Source organism: Amblyraja radiata, chromosome 5 (genome assembly GCF_010909765.2).
Source record: "Amblyraja radiata isolate CabotCenter1 chromosome 5, sAmbRad1.1.pri, whole genome shotgun sequence".
NCBI lineage: Eukaryota > Metazoa > Chordata > Chondrichthyes > Rajiformes > Rajidae > Amblyraja > Amblyraja radiata.
In genome coordinates this window covers 38,504,283-38,522,705 of record NC_045960.1, presented here as the reverse complement: position 1 = coordinate 38,522,705, position 18,423 = coordinate 38,504,283, and the positions used below count along the sequence as shown (strand labels likewise).

The window sequence follows — 18,423 nt, the reverse complement described above, 5'->3', positions numbered from 1 at the left end:
TTCAGTTATCTTCCAATGATGGTTCCTTATTTACTTTGTCATCTATGGAGGTGTATAAAATCATGAGAGGAATAGATCTCTGAAGTTGGAGGAACCTTGTTCAATCTTTGTCTCTCAAGAACAATGTCTCACTACTCAACTACAGATCCTTTAATGGGTCAGGTACTGCTGATAGGGACATAGATAGCTTGCAGCTGCTCACTCGGATGTTTGACATGGGGACTTTGATGGTTTTAGTTTTAGAGATTCAAGGTGGAAACAGGCCCTTCGCCCACCAAGTCCGCGCTATCGATCACCCGTACACTAGTTCTATATTCCACTTTCATGTCCTACTCACTAAGGGCAATTAAGAAAAGCCAATTAACCGACAAACCTGCACGTCGTTGGAATGTGGGAGGAAACTGGAGCACCAAGAGACAACTCACGCAGTCACTCACTGCACGGACAGCATCTGAGGTCAGGATTGAACCCGTGTCTCTGGCGCTGTGAGGCTGCAACGCTACCGCTGTGCCATTGGGCCGCTCTTGGTTATCCCTAGACAACTTATTTATTCCACCTCCTATGACAGACCGGCTCTTTGGTAAAGTTGTTTTGCACTCTTGTTTCTTGTATTTGTCTCAATGAATGAGTATAATCAATGTTGTTAACTAAACACAATGATTGGTGTCCTTTACTTTGGAATAGTCCAACTATGTCTCCTACTCTACAAGTGTGCTGATGATGATTTACAGATCTGTGAACCCAGATCTCTGGTGCAGTGAGGCAGCAGCTCTACCGTTGTGCCAATAAATGAAATTAATTGCATTTTTGTTTATTATATATTATCAGGGATGTGTTTTTACAAATTTAAGCAATGGAACAATTTGTGTAAAATGTATTACATAGGAAATCTGGTTCCTCACTGGTTCTTATTAGATAATTATATCTGATTTTCTCGTATGAAAATTAACAAACTATTTTTCTTAAATAATTCTCATCATAACCCTTGCTTTAAGAGAACCTTTTGTTGCATAAATCCCAACAGGTTATCACATCCTGCATTCTCATTCCAGCAAGACATCAAAGAATCCCAACTTTTTTGATCACTTATTACAGAATATATAATAAATCACACTGCAAAACATACTGTCGTAAACTATTGAGGATTTTCTAATGATTATACTTAGCTATGTCAAGCATTCCAATTTCTATACAATCATAAGCACATATATCAATTCTGCATTAAATAGCTTATTACACTTTCCCTTTGTTACTATCCTGACAATGCAGTTCATCTCATCTTATTTTTCAATTGATCTTAGCTGTCTACATTGAAGATGTATTGCATGGTTCTACAGCCTTTGTTATTCCTTCTGAGTACACAAATTGTAATGCATGATTTGCCCAAGTTAAAAGCAGAGCAAATATTAACCTACCACTACTAATTCTGGAGAACATTACAAGCTCCAAATAACATTGTTAAATTAATGCCATTTTCTTGATATTAAAAAGTATACAGCTAGCGTACTCAGCCACTCACCCTCCCACCTATCACTTACCAGGCTTTGCCCAACTTCCATCTGGTTTATCTATCTTTCCATCCGCTAACTACAATTATTCTGAAGGGTCCCGACAAGAAACATCATTCCACAGATTCTGCCTGACCTGCTGAGTTACTCCAGTACTTTGTGTTTTGCTCACAATTCCAGCATCTGCAGCTCCTTGTTTCGTTATTCTCATCCTAACTGCATAGCACAACCTGTCCCCTTAACACAGATCTTTTCCATTCCTCTGGATCTATACCCCACAACTTTTTTTGTTTGATTTTCATTAAGCAATACAACAGAAGTCTCAGCAATAGACTATCTCCTAATTTTTTATCGGAGAGCCCCAACTGACATTTAATACGGGTTGTTTCTGATTTTTGAAGGTATAACAACCCTAACTATGGCAAACGACTTATTTGTCAACGGTCTATCATAAAATACTCAGTTAAAATACACAGCCAATGTTTTATCTTTAATGGAACACTTTACTATATCCTACAAATAGAGGCACAATTGCTAATACTGTTCCCTTTGGTAGTCATCAATTTGCAACTCCTTTGGGCTGAAATTATTGTATTAGGATGATGGAATAAGTGAAGGAATAAAAGGAGAAAACACAAAAGCAAAGAATGATGCTGTTCATAGGCTAAAGAGACCTTTGTCATCTTCGACTGAACTCCATGAAATGGTTCGAAACCCTCCTGCTATAAAGTGCCATATAGAGATTTAATAATCATGCCTTGTACATTCTCATTCAAATTGTTGATATAGATGGGCTCAGCACTGATTCCTGAGGCACACCACAGGCAACCACTCCGACAAACAACCTTCCACCACCACCCCACCCCTTCTTCCAATCGTGATGCCAATTCTGCATCCAGGCAGCTAGCTTTCCCTGAATTCCATGTAAACTAAACTTCCAGAGCAGTCTACTGTGAGAAACCTTATCAAGGGCCTTGATGAAGTCCAAATAGACTCCATCTTGAGTCCTGCCCATCAACCTTCTTGGTAACTTCTTCAATAAAATCCCACTTACAAAACCATGTTGACTATCTCTAATCAGATCTTGTCTTTCCAAATGCATGGATATCTTGCTGGTCAGAATCTTCTCCACGAACGTTCCCACCACAGACATCAGGCTTACTGGTCTATAGTTCCCAGGTTTTTCTTTGCAGTCTTTCTCAAATAGAGGCCCAGCATTAGCCACCCTCTAGTTCTCTGGCACCTCATCCATATCTAACAATGACTCCTATATCTCAGTCACAACGCCTTTTCTTCCCGAAGATAGACACAAAATGCTGGAATAACTCCAGCATTACTCCAGCATTTTGTGTCTCTCTTTGGTGTAAAAATCAGCATATGCAGTCCCTTCCTACACCTGTTCATCCCAGTGTCCTTGGATATATCTGATTAGGCCCATGAGATTTATCTACCGTCATACGTCTTTACACATTCAGAACCTTCTCAACTAGAACGTAATAGGCTATTCTGTCAATGAATTAATCCATGGCGTTTCAGATTTGGCTGGTCTCTCCATTGATGCTCTCATGGAGGGTGGAATGGTTCCCATGTTATGGAAAGCCTGATGTGTACCCGAATTTGTGCCACAAAGATGAATCATGCAGTGGCTTCAGCGAAATCAAGGTTACCGTCTGCAACTTCACAACATTTTTTAGAGGATACAAACTCAACACTGGAAATAATGGAATGCAGGTAGTCGACATAGAAAGCTTCAGACGCATCAAATGAAAGATGAAACAATATTCCATTGGCCTGAACAATCTAAGAATGCTTCCCGGCTAAACATTAAAAAAAACTTTGCAGTGGATGACTATTTTACAACTCTTCTCTTCTAAAGAGGGCACAATGTGCTGGAGTAACTCAGCAGGTCAGGAGGCATCTGGAGAACATGGATCCATTTTCTCCAGAGATGCAATCTGACCTGCTGAGTTACTCCAGCACTTTGTGCCCTTTTGTGTATTAACCAGCATCCGTAGTTCCTCGTTTCAACATCTTGGAAATCCTGGAAAAGGAAAGCACTGGGTTTAGTAATGCGATCAATGGAAAGGGAAATTCTGCAAAGAAAAACCTGATGGTGATTGCAAGTAATTTTTAATGTCAAAGTCACGAGGATCCTAATGTGTGGGGCTCTTCTCTTAATTTGGAAATTGGTTTAACATTTATTTCTTCCAAAATTAAATGTCCTTCTCTGCGACATCTTGAATTATTCAGGCATCTTATGAGGTAGCAATTTAATGAAAGGAAATACAGAATGAGATGTGATGAGTTTGTCAAATGAGTGCAGAGAGAGCACGGAGCTCTTCGGCATTCCTGCTTGTTCTCACCAGCCTTTTGTTTGACTGTGTAATCAGTGGTCACAAACTCCACAAATCACGCTACATCTTGGTACACATATACCTGTGTTACATGTACACAGGTAACGTGGGAGACCTGTGTTACTGGCTGGAAGATGTAAGAAGTTAAATACAGAGCAGAGGAATGGAGGTGGGGGTAGGGGTGGGAGGAATACTCAGAGCCAAATGACATAGTGGGCTGAAAGGTGAATATAAGTGGGGAATATAGGTCATATAGTGAACCTATGAGGGCAGTGGAAGATGAAGGGGAAGGTGGGCGGCAGTGAACGGTTCTCAAACTCGCCTCAGAGAGCACCCTAAAGTTCCGTGATCGGCTCGGGAAGCAGGACACGGCAACCCCAGCATACGGAAGTGGAGGGGCGACTGGATATGATGGACGGTGTGTTTGCAGGTGGTGGTGTTGGTAGAGGTGGCCGTGGGAGGCTCTACAGCAGCTGGGTGAGTGAGCGCATTGAACGCAGCTGCTGCACGGAGCAGTGGTGGGAGGAGACGTCAGCATTGTGCTGGGCCAGGTCGTTCATCGATCCAGGACACAGGGCTTTAAAGCGAGAACATTCGAAATGACATATCTCCTTGGGCCAAAATCAAACCTTTCAGATACTTGGAAGTTGCAGAATGGTGCAGAAATGTAGCAATTCTATGCATGCTGTTCCAGAAGAGGATCTATGGTACTCATGTAAACAATGATTTGACTGGAGAGCGTGCTGAACAAACATTTTTCACTGTGACGTGACAATAGATACACTGACTAAACTGTGCCATTCCTGCCATTTAGGGAAACATGTTCAAAAACTGGGGGAAATGGTTTGTTTTCTTTTTAGAGATACAACATGGAAACAGGTTCAATGGGTTCTATGTTATCCCACTTTCTCATCCACTGCCTGTACGCCAATTAACCTCCAAACTCGCACATCTTCTGGATGTGGTTGGAAACCAGAGCATTCGGAGGAAACCCACTTGGTCACAGGGAGAACGTGCAAACTCTACACAGACAGCACTCAAGGTCAGGATTCCATCTGTGTCTCTGGAGCTGCGAGGCAGTGGCACTACCAGCTGCACCACTGTGCTGCCCAAACCTGTGTTTTGCCCCTCACTTTTTGCTGAGGTAGCAAAGTTTCAAACACTGTACTTTCAACTCCCTTTTGTCTGAAAATGTAATTCATTACCTCGGGAGCAGCAGTCTTGACTGCACGGGAGATCTGTGTTACTGGCTGAAAGATGCAAGAAGTTAAATACAGAGCATGGGAGTGGAGGTAGGGTGTGGGAGGAATGCTCAGAGCCAAATGACACAGAGTAGGCTGAAAGCTGAATATAAATGGGGAATAAAAAGGATCAGAATGGAAGCTGACACAGTTTTTGTGGAAAACAAAACCATTTTAAATAGAGCATGAAAGGCTTGACAGGCTGTTGGAGCTGATGGAGATGTATTTTAAACAGCAGCTTTCAAGGGTATATCAACAACAAATCAATGCATATTATTTACAAAAAAGAAATCGTTTCATTCAAAATGCAGAGCCAGGTTCAGTGATTTGGAGTAGGAAGCGAAAGTGGCTGGAGATTTATTTGGGGATTGGTGAAGGAGGGGAGATATTGGTTATAATGGAATCCATCAGCCAACAAACAAAATAGCTACTGTTACACTTAGATTGCATTTAAAATCACTTCTGTGACACATTTTAGGGAGATATTCAACATAGTTTGTAGAAGGCAATGAACTTCCCAGTATCCCACGTGGGTGGGCGGCGCGACCGACGTCGCAGCGGCCTCTGCAGTCCGTCTGTCTTTTTTTATTTTTTTGTCCCGTTGAGGGTATAGTTTGTAGTGGGTTTTTAACTGTGTATGTGTGGGGGGCGGGGGGGGTGGGTGGGGGAAATTTTTAAATCTCTTCCCTGTACGGGGACCCGACCTTTCCCTGTCGGGTCTCCGTTGCTGTTGGGGCCTAGCATCTTGGAGCGGCCTCCAAACGGAACGACCTGGGGGCTCAAGTCGGGGAGCCGGCAGAGCTGAGGACCTACCATCGTGGAGCTGGCCGGCTTCGGAGCGTGGAGAGCTGTGATGGCGCGCTGCTGCGACCCGACTCCGGTGGATGGTGACACCGGGAGCTCGCGGGTCCCCGGTGGGAGACTGCTTTACGGAGCAACGGCAACTTCTCCCGCCCGAATTGTGGGGTTGAAAGTGACCTGAAGCGGGGCCTTACATCGCCCGGTGCGGCTTAAACAGCCGCGGTACTTGGTAGCCGGGGGCTCCAACATCAAGACCAGGAGCAGGGCCTTACATCGCCCGGCGCGGCTTTAAATGGCCGCGGACTTGCTAGCGCCCGCTGGGGCTTTGCCTTTGACATCGGGAGAAGAATGGAGAGCAGGGGAGAGACAAGACTTTGCCTTCCATCACAGTGAGGAGGAGATTCACTGTGATGGATGTTTGTGTAAATTGTGTTGGTGTGTGTCTTGGTTCTTTTCTTGTATGACTGCAGAAACCAAATTTTGTTTGAACCTCATGTGAGGTTCAAATGACAAATAAATGGTATTGTATTGTATTACATCAAAAAAGTAATAGTTTGATTTAAAATATATATATTTTTGGGAATGTTTGACTGATACAGTCACAATAACCATAATACCAGCTACAATTAGAAGACAAAGGATAGATTGTCTACAGTAATTATTCTATTCTATATATTATTTGTTTGTCTTTGAAGCAAGAATGTGCACTAAAATAAATAGTGGAGGAAGTAACATTCTCTTTGCAACTGAATTATGTAACAATCACCGAGTTACATTAGCTTGAAATTGCCAGACAGCACTGGATAGAACCTTGTAACTAACCTTTCAAGAACGTACTAGATTGAGACTGTCCTAAACAAAAGCTGACCTAATGATTTACTCAAGCATTTTGGGTCTTTCCTTGGTAAACCAGCATCTGCAGTTCCTTGTTTCTACAACTAACTCAGGTTAATGGTTGGGCAGCTATTCTGACATGTTCTGACTATTCTAAACAGCAGCCCAATATGCTGCTGCCATGGTTGATTTGGGGATAAAGCCTCAGGCAGGACTTCAGGTTCAGTCTATGCATAGGCTCGTGCTCCACAAATACTGGGCCTGCGAACTGGCCGGCCTTTTTGGAAGATTTGCGATCAGCTTGGGTTCGGGGACGTTCCTCTTTGTTTTCCATTACATTCAGTCCCTGATGGTGATGGTGCAATTTCAATAATTTAATTAAGACCCTCTTCATCAGATTATTTATATCATAACCATGTTAAAGATGCTCTATAAATTCCAATTGTTATAGAGAGAGGTTGCAGAGTTACATGTAAGAATAAACTCTCTATTGGAATCTAATCAGTTTAGAACAAAATTGTGTGACATTAATTTAATTGTTCGTGGTTCGGGAATTTAATTAATAGATGATCCAAGACATAACTTATAATGACAGATACACTGGAGGGAAGATTTTAACCATCTTACTTGATGGAAAATGGGTAAGCACATGTCAGAATAGCTGCCCAACCATTAACCTGAGTTAGTTGTAGAAACAAGGAACTGCAGATGCTGGTTTACCAAGGAAAGACCCAAAATGCTCGAGTAAATCATTAGGTCAGGCAGCATCCCGGGAAAACATGGATAGGTGACGTTTTGGCTTGGGACCCATCTGGTAGAGTTACTGCCTAACGGTGCCAGAGACCCAGGTTCAATCCGGACTACGGGTGCTGTCTTTATGGAGTGTACGTTCTTCCAGTGACCGCATGGGGTTTCTACAGGTCCTCCGGTTCCCTTTCACACTCCAAAGATGTGCAGGCTTGAAGGTTAATTGGCTTTGATAAAATTGTAAATTGTCCCTAGTGTGTAGGATAGTGTTAGTTTATGGGGTGATCGCTGGTCGGCATGAACTCGGTGGGCTGAAGGGCCTGCGTCACATCTGCGTCACATATTCAGTGTACCTTTAAATATCCATACATTATTTCTATAATTGAGTGGAAATCATGTTCTTTTTTCCAGTAAAATCATACCTACCACTTTTTTTCATTTATCTACTGCTTCTAACATTGAAGTAGTGACTACACTTCAGTTATACTACAATGGATCTCTTAGGGATATCCTGAGGTCAGAAATGTTAAAATATCTATATTACTAAATCTCTGATCTTGACCGCTTTTGGCCCACTGTGCTGCGATTTCCGACAGAACGCCGCCACCTACAGCCGTCATTTTTGGCCACCTCGCTCAGAGGCCCCCTCCGCCTTACGGGTGCAGAGGATTTTTCCCATCGATGACAAATCAGAGAGATATTAATGTTTTTTTTTAATGTGTAAAGTGGCTGCAGCCCTTTTTTAAAAAAAGTTTGTGTTCACAAAATGAATTTTGGTTGTCGGGTGTCTGCAGCCCAATTGTTTGCCTCGCCTTTTTTTTAACAAGTTTGTGTTCACAAGATGAATTTTGGTTGTCGGGTGTCTGCAGCCCAATTGTTTGCCTTGGCTTGGCTTTTAAATTTGTTGCAACAGTTGGATGCCTGCCCAAGCATCCACACGACCCACAATGTCTATACTAGCACTCTGGAAACCAGTACCATCAGCCCGCAACACCCATACTAGCGCAACAGACAGCCCCCCCCCCCCACTGGCGAGCAGTATTAGAAGTGGTGGAGAGGTGGAATATTGCGTTGGTGACCAGCCCTCCCAACGGGTCCCACTTAGTCTAGTAAATACTATTACTCCAGCGTTTTGTGTCAAACCTGAGTCAATTGTTGTTTCTTTTGCTATGTTAACCATACACTTTTATAGGTGTGAGATACATGTGGCTTGTTCACCATATATCATCATTGATACTTGCAAACCTTTTCCTATACTGGGACATTGATGAGATTTTCATGGCTTACTGTGTACTGCCACTGTTGGGCAGCAATATAGAGTTATAGTCATAATCATAGTCATTCAGCGTGGAAACAGGCCCTTCAGCCCAACTTGCCCACGCCAACCAACATGCCCCATCTATACTAGTCCTACCTGCCTGCGTTTGACCCATATCCCTCTAAACCTGCCCTATCCATGTACCTGTCTGAATGTTTCTTAAACATTGCGATAGTACCTGCCTCAACCACCTCCTCCAGCAACTCGTTCCATACACCCCCAACACCTTTTGTGTGAAAAAAGGTACTCCTCAGGTTCCTATTAAAACTTTCCCCCATCACCTTAAACCTCTGTCCTCTGGTTCTCGATTCCCCTGTTCTGGGCAAAAGACTCAAACATTTGGCCAAAGGAAAAGAATGAACCCTTTAAGCGGGGTCGGAACTTGTCTTTAGTCGGGTCCTGAAGGAAAAGGAGAGCATCTCTGGGTCTCTGAAGATAAGTCTAATTTGTGTGCATTCTGCTGCCACCATTTCCACACATAATAGGGCCCCAAATTTCAGTCCCCACGCCCAATATCTTCAGGCTGCCGGGTTCAGTATTTTAGATTTAACAGAAAAAAATATTAGTATTTATACTGTGACATTTATGACCTCAGAATGTCCCTAAGAGACCCATTGAAGTATAACCAAAATGTAGTCACTACTTCAATCTTAGAAGCAGTGGATAAGTGAAAGAGAAGTGATGGGTGTGATTTTACAGGGAGTAAGAACATGATGCACATGCAATGATAGAAATGATTTATAAATATTTTAAGGCATACTGAATATGTAGAACACAGTCCAAATACAATGTTCAGTCACTAAAAATGAAATAGAATATTTATTTCGCACCTGAGAAAGATCTTCATCACTCACTCATGAGTTCAACATTCATTAGATAAAAATGAGTGTACTTTTTATGTATGTTTTATCACAGGTACTTTGAAGCGTGTGAAAAAGTGGTTTAGCCTTGGGGCATTAATACTGGAGTACTGTCAAATTATATTTCTGTTCTGTTTTCAAATACAAATTGGCATGCAGAAACATAACCATACAATACTCAATAGAAATAATGTAGTAGTAGAGTTAACTGAGTGTAAAGGGTTTCATAAATTTACTGCTGTAATTAAATACCTGTAGCCTGTCCGTGGTTGAGATTTCGTAACGTGATCCAGTCTACTTTCCAGCTTGTAACCCTCCAAAGGATTCTATGATCCATACATTGAGTACCAAGAGTACATTGGCCATTGCATTTCATAGAATTGTCTTTAAATGGTAGGAGATAAGAAACTATTTTTGCAATGATATCTTAATGGTATTGAAAATATTAGATTTCCAAGGCTCAAATATCTTTGCCCAATGTTAATTTGAATAGTTCGGGTAAATGGTACTATGGAGTCTTTTGCCCAGAGTAGGGGAGTCAAGAACCAGAGGACATGGGTTTAAGGTGAGGGGGGAAGGATTTATTAAGAACCTGAGTGGTAACTATCTTACACAAAGGGTGGTGGGTGTATGAAATGAGCTGCTGGAAGAGGTAGTTGAGACTGTCACAACGCTTAAGAAGTATTTAGACAGGTACATGAATCGGATAGGTTTGGCGGGTTATGGTCTGAACACAGGAAGGGGGGACTAGTGTAGATGGGGCATATTGGGTGGCATGGGTAAGTTGGGCCGAAGGGCCTACTTCCACATTTTGTATGACTCTATAATGGTATAACATTCTCCCTAGCATGGAGCTGAGAGGTCATGTGAAGGGCAACCAGATGTTGGCTTCAGAGAGTCATCGATCCGCCTTGGTTGAATACTGAGTTTAGCAGAGACACTAGTTTGGGTTAGAGTTTCCACCTCACAGCCCTGCATTTGCTACGTTGAAATTAATTAGAAGTGGCACGTGCAAATTTGAAAGAAGAGATGACATTTATGGTCAACTCAGGCACTGTCAGGGGAACTGAATCTGTCACCTATAAAATGTCAGGGGTGGGGGGGGTGGAAGGAGGCAAGGAGTGAGGGGGTGATCAGTATCCAAAAGCCTCTTAAATGCCACAATCATCCCTGGCAGCGTATTCCTGACACCCACCACCATCTATATAAAAAAAACTCTGTCCGTGCATCTCATTCAAATTTTGCCCATTGCTTTAATAACTATTCTCGGGGATGAGTACTGTGAAAAAATATCAGGTGCTGCTGGAAGATCACCAACTTGGTGAAAGACAAATTTTGCCTGAAACTTGTTGGCCTCCCAGTACATGGCGGCTGTGATGGAATGGTGCCACCTGCCACCCGCCACCTTTCAGGCTGCGGGAGTATAGTGATGCACTGAAGCTTGATCAGCCCCTGCAAAGGCTGTGTGGGGAAGGACTGCAGCCTAAGGTCTTACTGTCACCAACTACTGAGGGGCTGGATCCTGTGGAAACGTTTCTCGACGGGTATTGTTCAAAGAGGCCGCTCATGAATGGTGTTAGCACCTAGTACATAGAACGTACTAAAACTCCAAATGTAGAGATCTGATAATAATATGAATGTGTAGACTGGACAACACACTGTGAACATAAAACAAAACTATGCAACATTTTTTTAATTTCTTGCATATACTTTTTATGAATACAGTTTATTTTTGAGATATATATTTTTTTTTTAAATCACAGACTCGTTCAGTGAAGCAGTGAAGAATTAGCCTTTCACTCAACATCCACGAAACACTTAATACTAACATGCCTCCACTGTACAACATTGCTGTTGGACAATACGAGTTCACGTCAATATTATAGAAAAACATGTGATTGTTCCAAATCTTGGGAGCCACGTCTCGTGAAAGGTGGACATTAGAGTTGAAATGTCCCATTCCCTTCAATTCATGAGCATAATCTTTGGTTGATTGAGGAATAGACTGTTTAGAAATGAAGATCCGAGATGTGGCCGAAAATTCATCGTCTGTTGGGCAGCTGTGATCCCTATCTTTTTTTACTCTTTGGACATCTGGAATATCTACAGCAAGCAGGTGCTACCAAAACTCTCCTTGCAAAATCTTCCAAATGCAGTGGGAAAATAAGGGTCAGTGGGTGGGGAATCTGTGGAATTCATTGCCACAGGAGACTGTGAAGGCCAAGTCAATGGATAATTTTCAGGTGGGGATTGATGGATTCTTGATTAGTACGGGTGTCAGAGGTTATTGGGAGAAGGCAGGAGATTGGGGCTGAGAGGGAAAGATAGATCAGCCATGATTGAATAGCAGAGTAGACTTGATGGGCCAAATGGCCTAATTCTGCTTTATTACTTATGAAATCACTGTTAGTATCTTCTCCCAGGCCAACAATCCCAGTATCGAAACTGTAATTGCACTCAGTTGGTTCCATTGGGCATATTGCGTTATTTGCATTCCTGACACCAGACAAAACAGGCACCTTATTCCTGAGCTCATTCAGAAGATAGGTTTATCAGGTAGATAGAGGAAAACATTCAAGGATATTGCCAAAGCCATCTTGCCAAATTGGAACATCCCCAGCGACTCCTGGGAATCCCTGACCCATGACTGCTCAAAGTGGAGAAGGAATATTGAGAATCGTGAGTCCATAAAATGGAGGCACACCAGTTTAAGTGGTATAAGGAGTACAGCATTTATCAGGTGTGGCTGGAAGATCACCAACTTGGTGAAAGTCACACTTTGATCTGCCTTGAACTAGTTGGCCTCCCAGTGCAAGATGCCCCCCCCCCTCCCCCCCTTGCCACCTTTCTCCTCCCAAGTCATTTAACCAGTTCCACTGCTCTTCATATTGTATCACTCTTGCGATCACAGCCTCCGTAGCCACCGATTGACCACCACCTTGCCTGAGATAATATGTAGCTGGCCCTTGTCCTGGTCTTTTCTCGCCTCCAGCTCCCACCCCCCCCCCCCCCCCCCCCAATCTCCACACTCCCTGCCTTCAGCCCGACCCAAAATGTCACCCATCCTTATTCACCAGACATTTGCTGTCTATCTACACCATTATGCAAACTACCCACCCACCTGCTTTACTGACGACCTTCTGACCATCCGTGGAGTAGTGTAGGGAGGAACTGCAGATGCTGGTTTGCACCGAAGATGGATGCAAAATGCTGGAGTACCTCAGCGGGACAGGCAGCATCATCTTTGGAGAGAAGGAATGGATGACGTTTCGGGTCGAGTCCCTTCTTCAGAGTAGTCTGGATTCACACAATGACATCTTCACTGACCACAACATCAGAGTGGAAGCAAGTCATCCTCGATCCCCAGTGACAGTCCAGGAAGAAGGATCATAGGCACCTGACCTCTAGCTTGTCTCAGATTTTCACCTTCCAATGTGCATCTGGTGCAGAGCCATGAATAGCTGACAGCTGGCGGTTCCCTCTGGAACTGCCAGTTATTAATCTGCATGATTTGGCCTGTTAATTGCAATTGTGCTCCACAATGACATTGGTTTGCAGCATTGACATTGTGTGGTAAAATACTATATTGTGCAGGTGCTAGTTGGCAGTAAGTGCGTATCAAGCTTACTGAGCATTGAATGATCTAAACCTCTATGTTTAGCACAATGGAAGAACCGATTAGCCATTCAACATTATTTTGTAGGTAATTGTTGATGAGGACCAGCGTTTTACCATTATGGAGTTCACTTTGGTTCTCCATTGGTCTCTGTCCCTGATCTCACTTTTAATTGATGCAATTTGCTTCTGAGATGTTGCCAGAGATGCTTTGTTTTCACCAAATGTGTTATTTTTTAAAATAAATGATATCATTGCAGAAGACAATTTCCTTTAACATTCTGCCCAAAGAAGAACGGAATTGTAGTAGATCTTTTAGAAACCATGATTTATTCACCTTTTAAACTGCAATTATGGGATATTGTGGATTTACATATTTAGTGTTCAGATTCCGTGTTAATAACAGCAAAGCATCTGCTTGTGCAACCAAGCCTGTCTTTCTTTAAATAGCCCAACTAAAATTGTACTTGAGTGCAAAGATACAAATTTATTTTACAATTCTGTTTATGGGGATTTAGATTTAATTACTGAGAAAAGGAATTTTTTATGCTCTCACCATGTTGAGCAAAGAAATCGTACCTAATCATGCATTTTAAACTGCATGCTCCTTCTATTAATCGTCTGTGCTGCCAGATTCCAAAGAAGATTCCCAACCAGAAATGTCACCTATCCACATTATTCCAGGGATGCTGCCTGACCCACAGAGACACCCCAGCATTTTGCGTATTTCTTTGCCCGATTCATTTCTGCTTTGACCCCTCAACCTGTCGGTCAACATCCTTTTCTCCTTAAGATTTTACCCCTCTCATCTTAAAGGTTATACTCTCTAGTCTTTGATATTTTTGCCCCGGGGAAAAGGTTCTGACTGTCGATCCTATCTATGTCTTCCATAATTTTCAATACTTCTGTCATCTCTCCCTTCAACCTCTGGCATTTCAGAGAAAACAATCCAAGTTTGGCCACCATCCCCTTGCAGCTAAGAACTTCCAATTCAGGCATCATTCTGGTCATCAGTTTTTACAGATAGGCACAAAATGCTGGAGTAACTCAGTGGGACAGGCAGCATCTCTGGTTAGAAGGAACGGGTGACATTTCGGGTCAAGCCCCTTCTTCAGCCAAACACTATCAGTTCAGAGGATTGGAGCGGAAATGTTCATATTGGTACTTCTATTGGTTAGGGTTACGGTCTGAGGATTTTTACTCCAACTGCAAATACCTGTGTGCTCAAGAAGATAGGCAGATACCACATTGAAAAACCTGTTTCGTTCAAAGGATATTTCCGAATTAATTCTATTTCACTCAGCCTGACCTGCAGGGAATTACTATTTTATTTTGTTTTAATTTTCAGATTTCCAGCATCCGCAATATAGATATGTTGTCCCAAAACTTGCTGATGGAGGAGATCATCCCGCTGACTTGCAGGGTAGGTATAGACTCTGTCCTTCCTGGACTTGAAGCAGTCCTGATCCTGAATAGTGAGATGCAGCACAATGGATGTGCAACAGATTGCACCCATGCCACATGACAGCTGTAAAAACTGGTTGAGCCGCACCCATGGCTGAACTGGTTGTCAAACCCGCTGTAGACTTCGAATGTTTCTAAATTTCCCTGACTTGTAAATAGTTGTGGTTAGAATGACTCTCCTACTGTTTTTGAAGCAGTGGAAAATATATCTACTTTGGATATATCCTCATCTGGTAAACTTTGTTCTGTACGGATCTAGATATGATTGTCTCCAGATTGATTCTGGTCACAATTGCAAAATGCAATAATTCAGCACTCTGAGGCTCTATGTTGCACCCTGTTCCTTAACCCACATGACCTCCAATTACTGCCCTGGTCCTAATCTCATGGGAACCTTTTCTCCCACATTTCCTAATCATACAGGACCTTTGTCTCCCTCAACGTTCAAGACCATTGTCTCCCACATAGTAGCAAAGGCACAATGCAGCGGCTGAGTTGCTGCCTTACAGCTCTAGAGACCCAGGTTCGATCCTGACTATGGGTGCTGTCTGTACGGATTTTGTACGTTCTTCCCTGTGACCTGCATGGGTTTTCTTCAGGATATCCAGTTTCCACCCACACTCCAAAGACATACAGGTGTGTAGGCTATTTGGCTTGGTATAATTGTAAATTCTTCCTGGGGTGTGTAGGGTAGTGTTAATATGCGGGGATCGCTGACCAGCGCGTACTCAGTGGGCCGAAGAGCCTGTGCCCACACTGTATCTCTAAACTAAATTTAAAAGTATTCATACCCATGGAGCCTCTGTATCCCAGTAGATCTCTCACCAGGAACTGAATAGCCATCTTTTATAATTCATAACAACAAACAGATCCTGATTATATTGTCCAAATATCCATGAAACTGATCTTTTGCTACCCCAAATAATACTCTGTCTTCACAAGGATTGAAATGAGCACCCATCAATATTGTTGTGAACTTGTGACCATATGTGCAAATAGTTTACTTCATCCTTTCGATTTCCTCAACAGTCTTATGTTTCATCAACTGACATAGGCCTGGCTGATCTACCAGTGTTTTGCTAGCATGCTAAATGGCGTTACAATCAAGCCATCTTTATGTATGAAGTTCTCTTTTAGAATAGTTTCTGCAGTTGTTACCTGCTGTGTTGTATCTCAGGCACAGTCAAGAGCACAGTAATTGTCATACCAGGCTGAGATGCATTCCGTCAGAATGTTTTCAATTGTGCATCTGTAGGTGTTCAAGAGAACACCGCTGAGTTACTCCAGCATTTTGTGTCTATCTTCGGTGTTCAAGAGAATCCTTGTGAACATGCTGAATTTTCGCAGATGCCCAAGTAAGTGAATATGCTGATGGGCTTTCTTGATTACTGCAGTGTGAAGGGATCTAGTTAGATTGTTGACGATATGGATGCCTTGGAACTTAAAGCTAGTGCCTATCTCTACTGTAACTTCATTGATAAGGACAAGATTGCATTCACCCCCTCGCTTCCTTAGGCCAATATCCATCTTGTGTGTCTTGGTAAATTGGAGTCCTGGCACCATGACATTAGGAACACAACTCTCAGGGGCACCAGTGTTGAGGGTCAGGGTCGAAGAAGTGTTATGACAAATGCTAACTGACTAAAGTCCAATGGTCAAGAAATCTAGAAGCCAGTTGCAGAAGAAGGCTCCAAGGCCAAGGTCCAGAAATTTAGGAATTAGTTTATTTGAGATTATGGTGTTGAAGGCTGAGCCATAGTCAATGAATAACATCCTGACATCGTTGACCTTATTGTCAAGGTGGCCCAGGGCTGAATGTTACGCAGGAGAGATGGTGTCTTCCATAGACCCATATTTCCTGCATGTGAATTGCAGGAGGTCCAGATTGTCCATAAGTCTGGCACAAATATGGGCCATTACCAGTCTTTCAAAGCACTTAATTGTGGCTGATTCTAGAGCAGACATTGGCTGCTAGTAATTGAGACAGGCCACGTTATTTTTCTTGGGGACTGGAATGATGGATGTGTCCTTGAAGCAGTTATGGGCAGAAGACTGTCAAAGTGAAAATTTAAAGATTTTGGTGAAAACTGTGGCCAGTTAACTGATGCACAATTTTAGAAGCCATCCAGAAACACCATTTGTTTTCCAAGAGTTTACCCTTTCAAAAGTAGACTTCTGCCACTGAGATGTGTGGGGGAGTGCATTGTTTACATCTTCAAAATTAGAATAAAAGTAATTAATGATATCTGGTAGAGAGGTGTTGTTGCCAGGAGATCGCCTCTAACTTTGGCTTCAAGCTCATGATGGTTCTCAGGCCTGCCTACAATCTCTTGCCACTCAGTTGATCAAATTGAGGCTGAAGATTGTTTTGGTAGTCTCTCTTGATATCGCCGATAGCATTGCAGAGATCATACATGGCCTTGGACGTTGCAGGATCATCCCTCTCTGTGGCTCGCACTGAACTTAAATTCCTTTCATAAGGCAGGGGGTGGGCAAGGAGAAAGGGAGACAATGGCGGGAGGGCATGGTGAGGTGATTGAGAGGGGATTGATTGCGAGGGAAAGGAAATGAGCAAATGGAGAAGCAGATGACTGAAGAGCAAAAGAGCTGAGAGGGAGTGAGGCTTTTAGCTTAGGGAACCCGGAGGATGCAGTTATGGAGGGAGACTTGTATGGAGAGTTGTAGAGAGACTGTGAAGAGTGGAACTGAAGCAGGAAGGAGATCCATGTGTGGAGGCATTGGAGGAAGGGTGGCTAAAGAAATGTGCCTGGACAAGACTGTATTCATGTGTATATGTCTGTAGCAGGAGGGGTGTGTGTAATGGTCACCATGTTTTGAAAGAACACACAAAGGCACCTTCCACTTCACAAAACTTCGGTGGAATCACTCATCCTTGCACAAGGGACTGGCTTGGAAGGACCTGGTAGCGAAGGATAAAGTGGAAATTAGATTTGGAGGCAGCGTGAAAACTTAATGTATGATGGGTATAATGTGTTTTGCATTTTTTAAATACATTTCTGGGCAGTTATATTTTGAACTTTTATCCACTCTGATCACAAATATATGATCTGTAATTCTGTAATTAAATCTGCCTTTTACTGTTTTAGAAAGTTTGCAGGATTAATTCATCAGAGGCACTTGGGCAATGGAACAGGCTCAGGCACCTACTTCAATCATAATAAATATTTTATATATTTTTGGAGATCTTGCAACAAATTTCAAGCAGTTCATTAAATTCTCCCAATTTCATGCAGTCCGATGTAAACTGATCCTGAGCCAGAAGGAGCAATTATTTACACCTAGTTTCTCTCCCAGAACTCTGGGGCAACAGTTAGTCATGGAGTCACGCAGCACAGAAACAGGCTCTTTGGCCCAACTCGATCATGCCAACCAAGATGCCCCATCAAAGCTAGTCCGATATGCCCACATTTGGTTCATATCCCTTTAAACTTACTGTAAATAGGCACTGCTTATACAGTATATATTGTCCTTGTTGCAACGTTTTTTAGTTCTTTCAGTTCTTTGCATATCAAAATTGTTGTGGCATACTTTGTAACTATAGTTTTGTTGATGGCTGCTGTGGCAAATGAAACAAAGAACAGACACAAAGTGCTGGAGTAACTTAACAGATCAGGCAGCATCTCTGGAGAAAAAGGATGGGTGTGTTTCGGGTCAGGACCC

At 42.7% G+C, this 18,423-nt stretch overlaps 1 protein-coding gene across 1 annotated transcript in view; it reads left to right on the top strand.

The window, feature by feature from the left end:
• The window catches only part of LOC116973736 (proprotein convertase subtilisin/kexin type 5-like), a 111,713-nt gene that overhangs the window by 23,699 nt on the left and 69,591 nt on the right, over window positions 1-18,423 (top strand). The window contains exon 3 of the mRNA XM_033022046.1: window positions 14,627-14,701. Coding sequence (XP_032877937.1) covers window positions 14,627-14,701 — 75 coding nt within the window. The remainder of the gene's footprint in view (window positions 1-14,626; window positions 14,702-18,423) is intronic.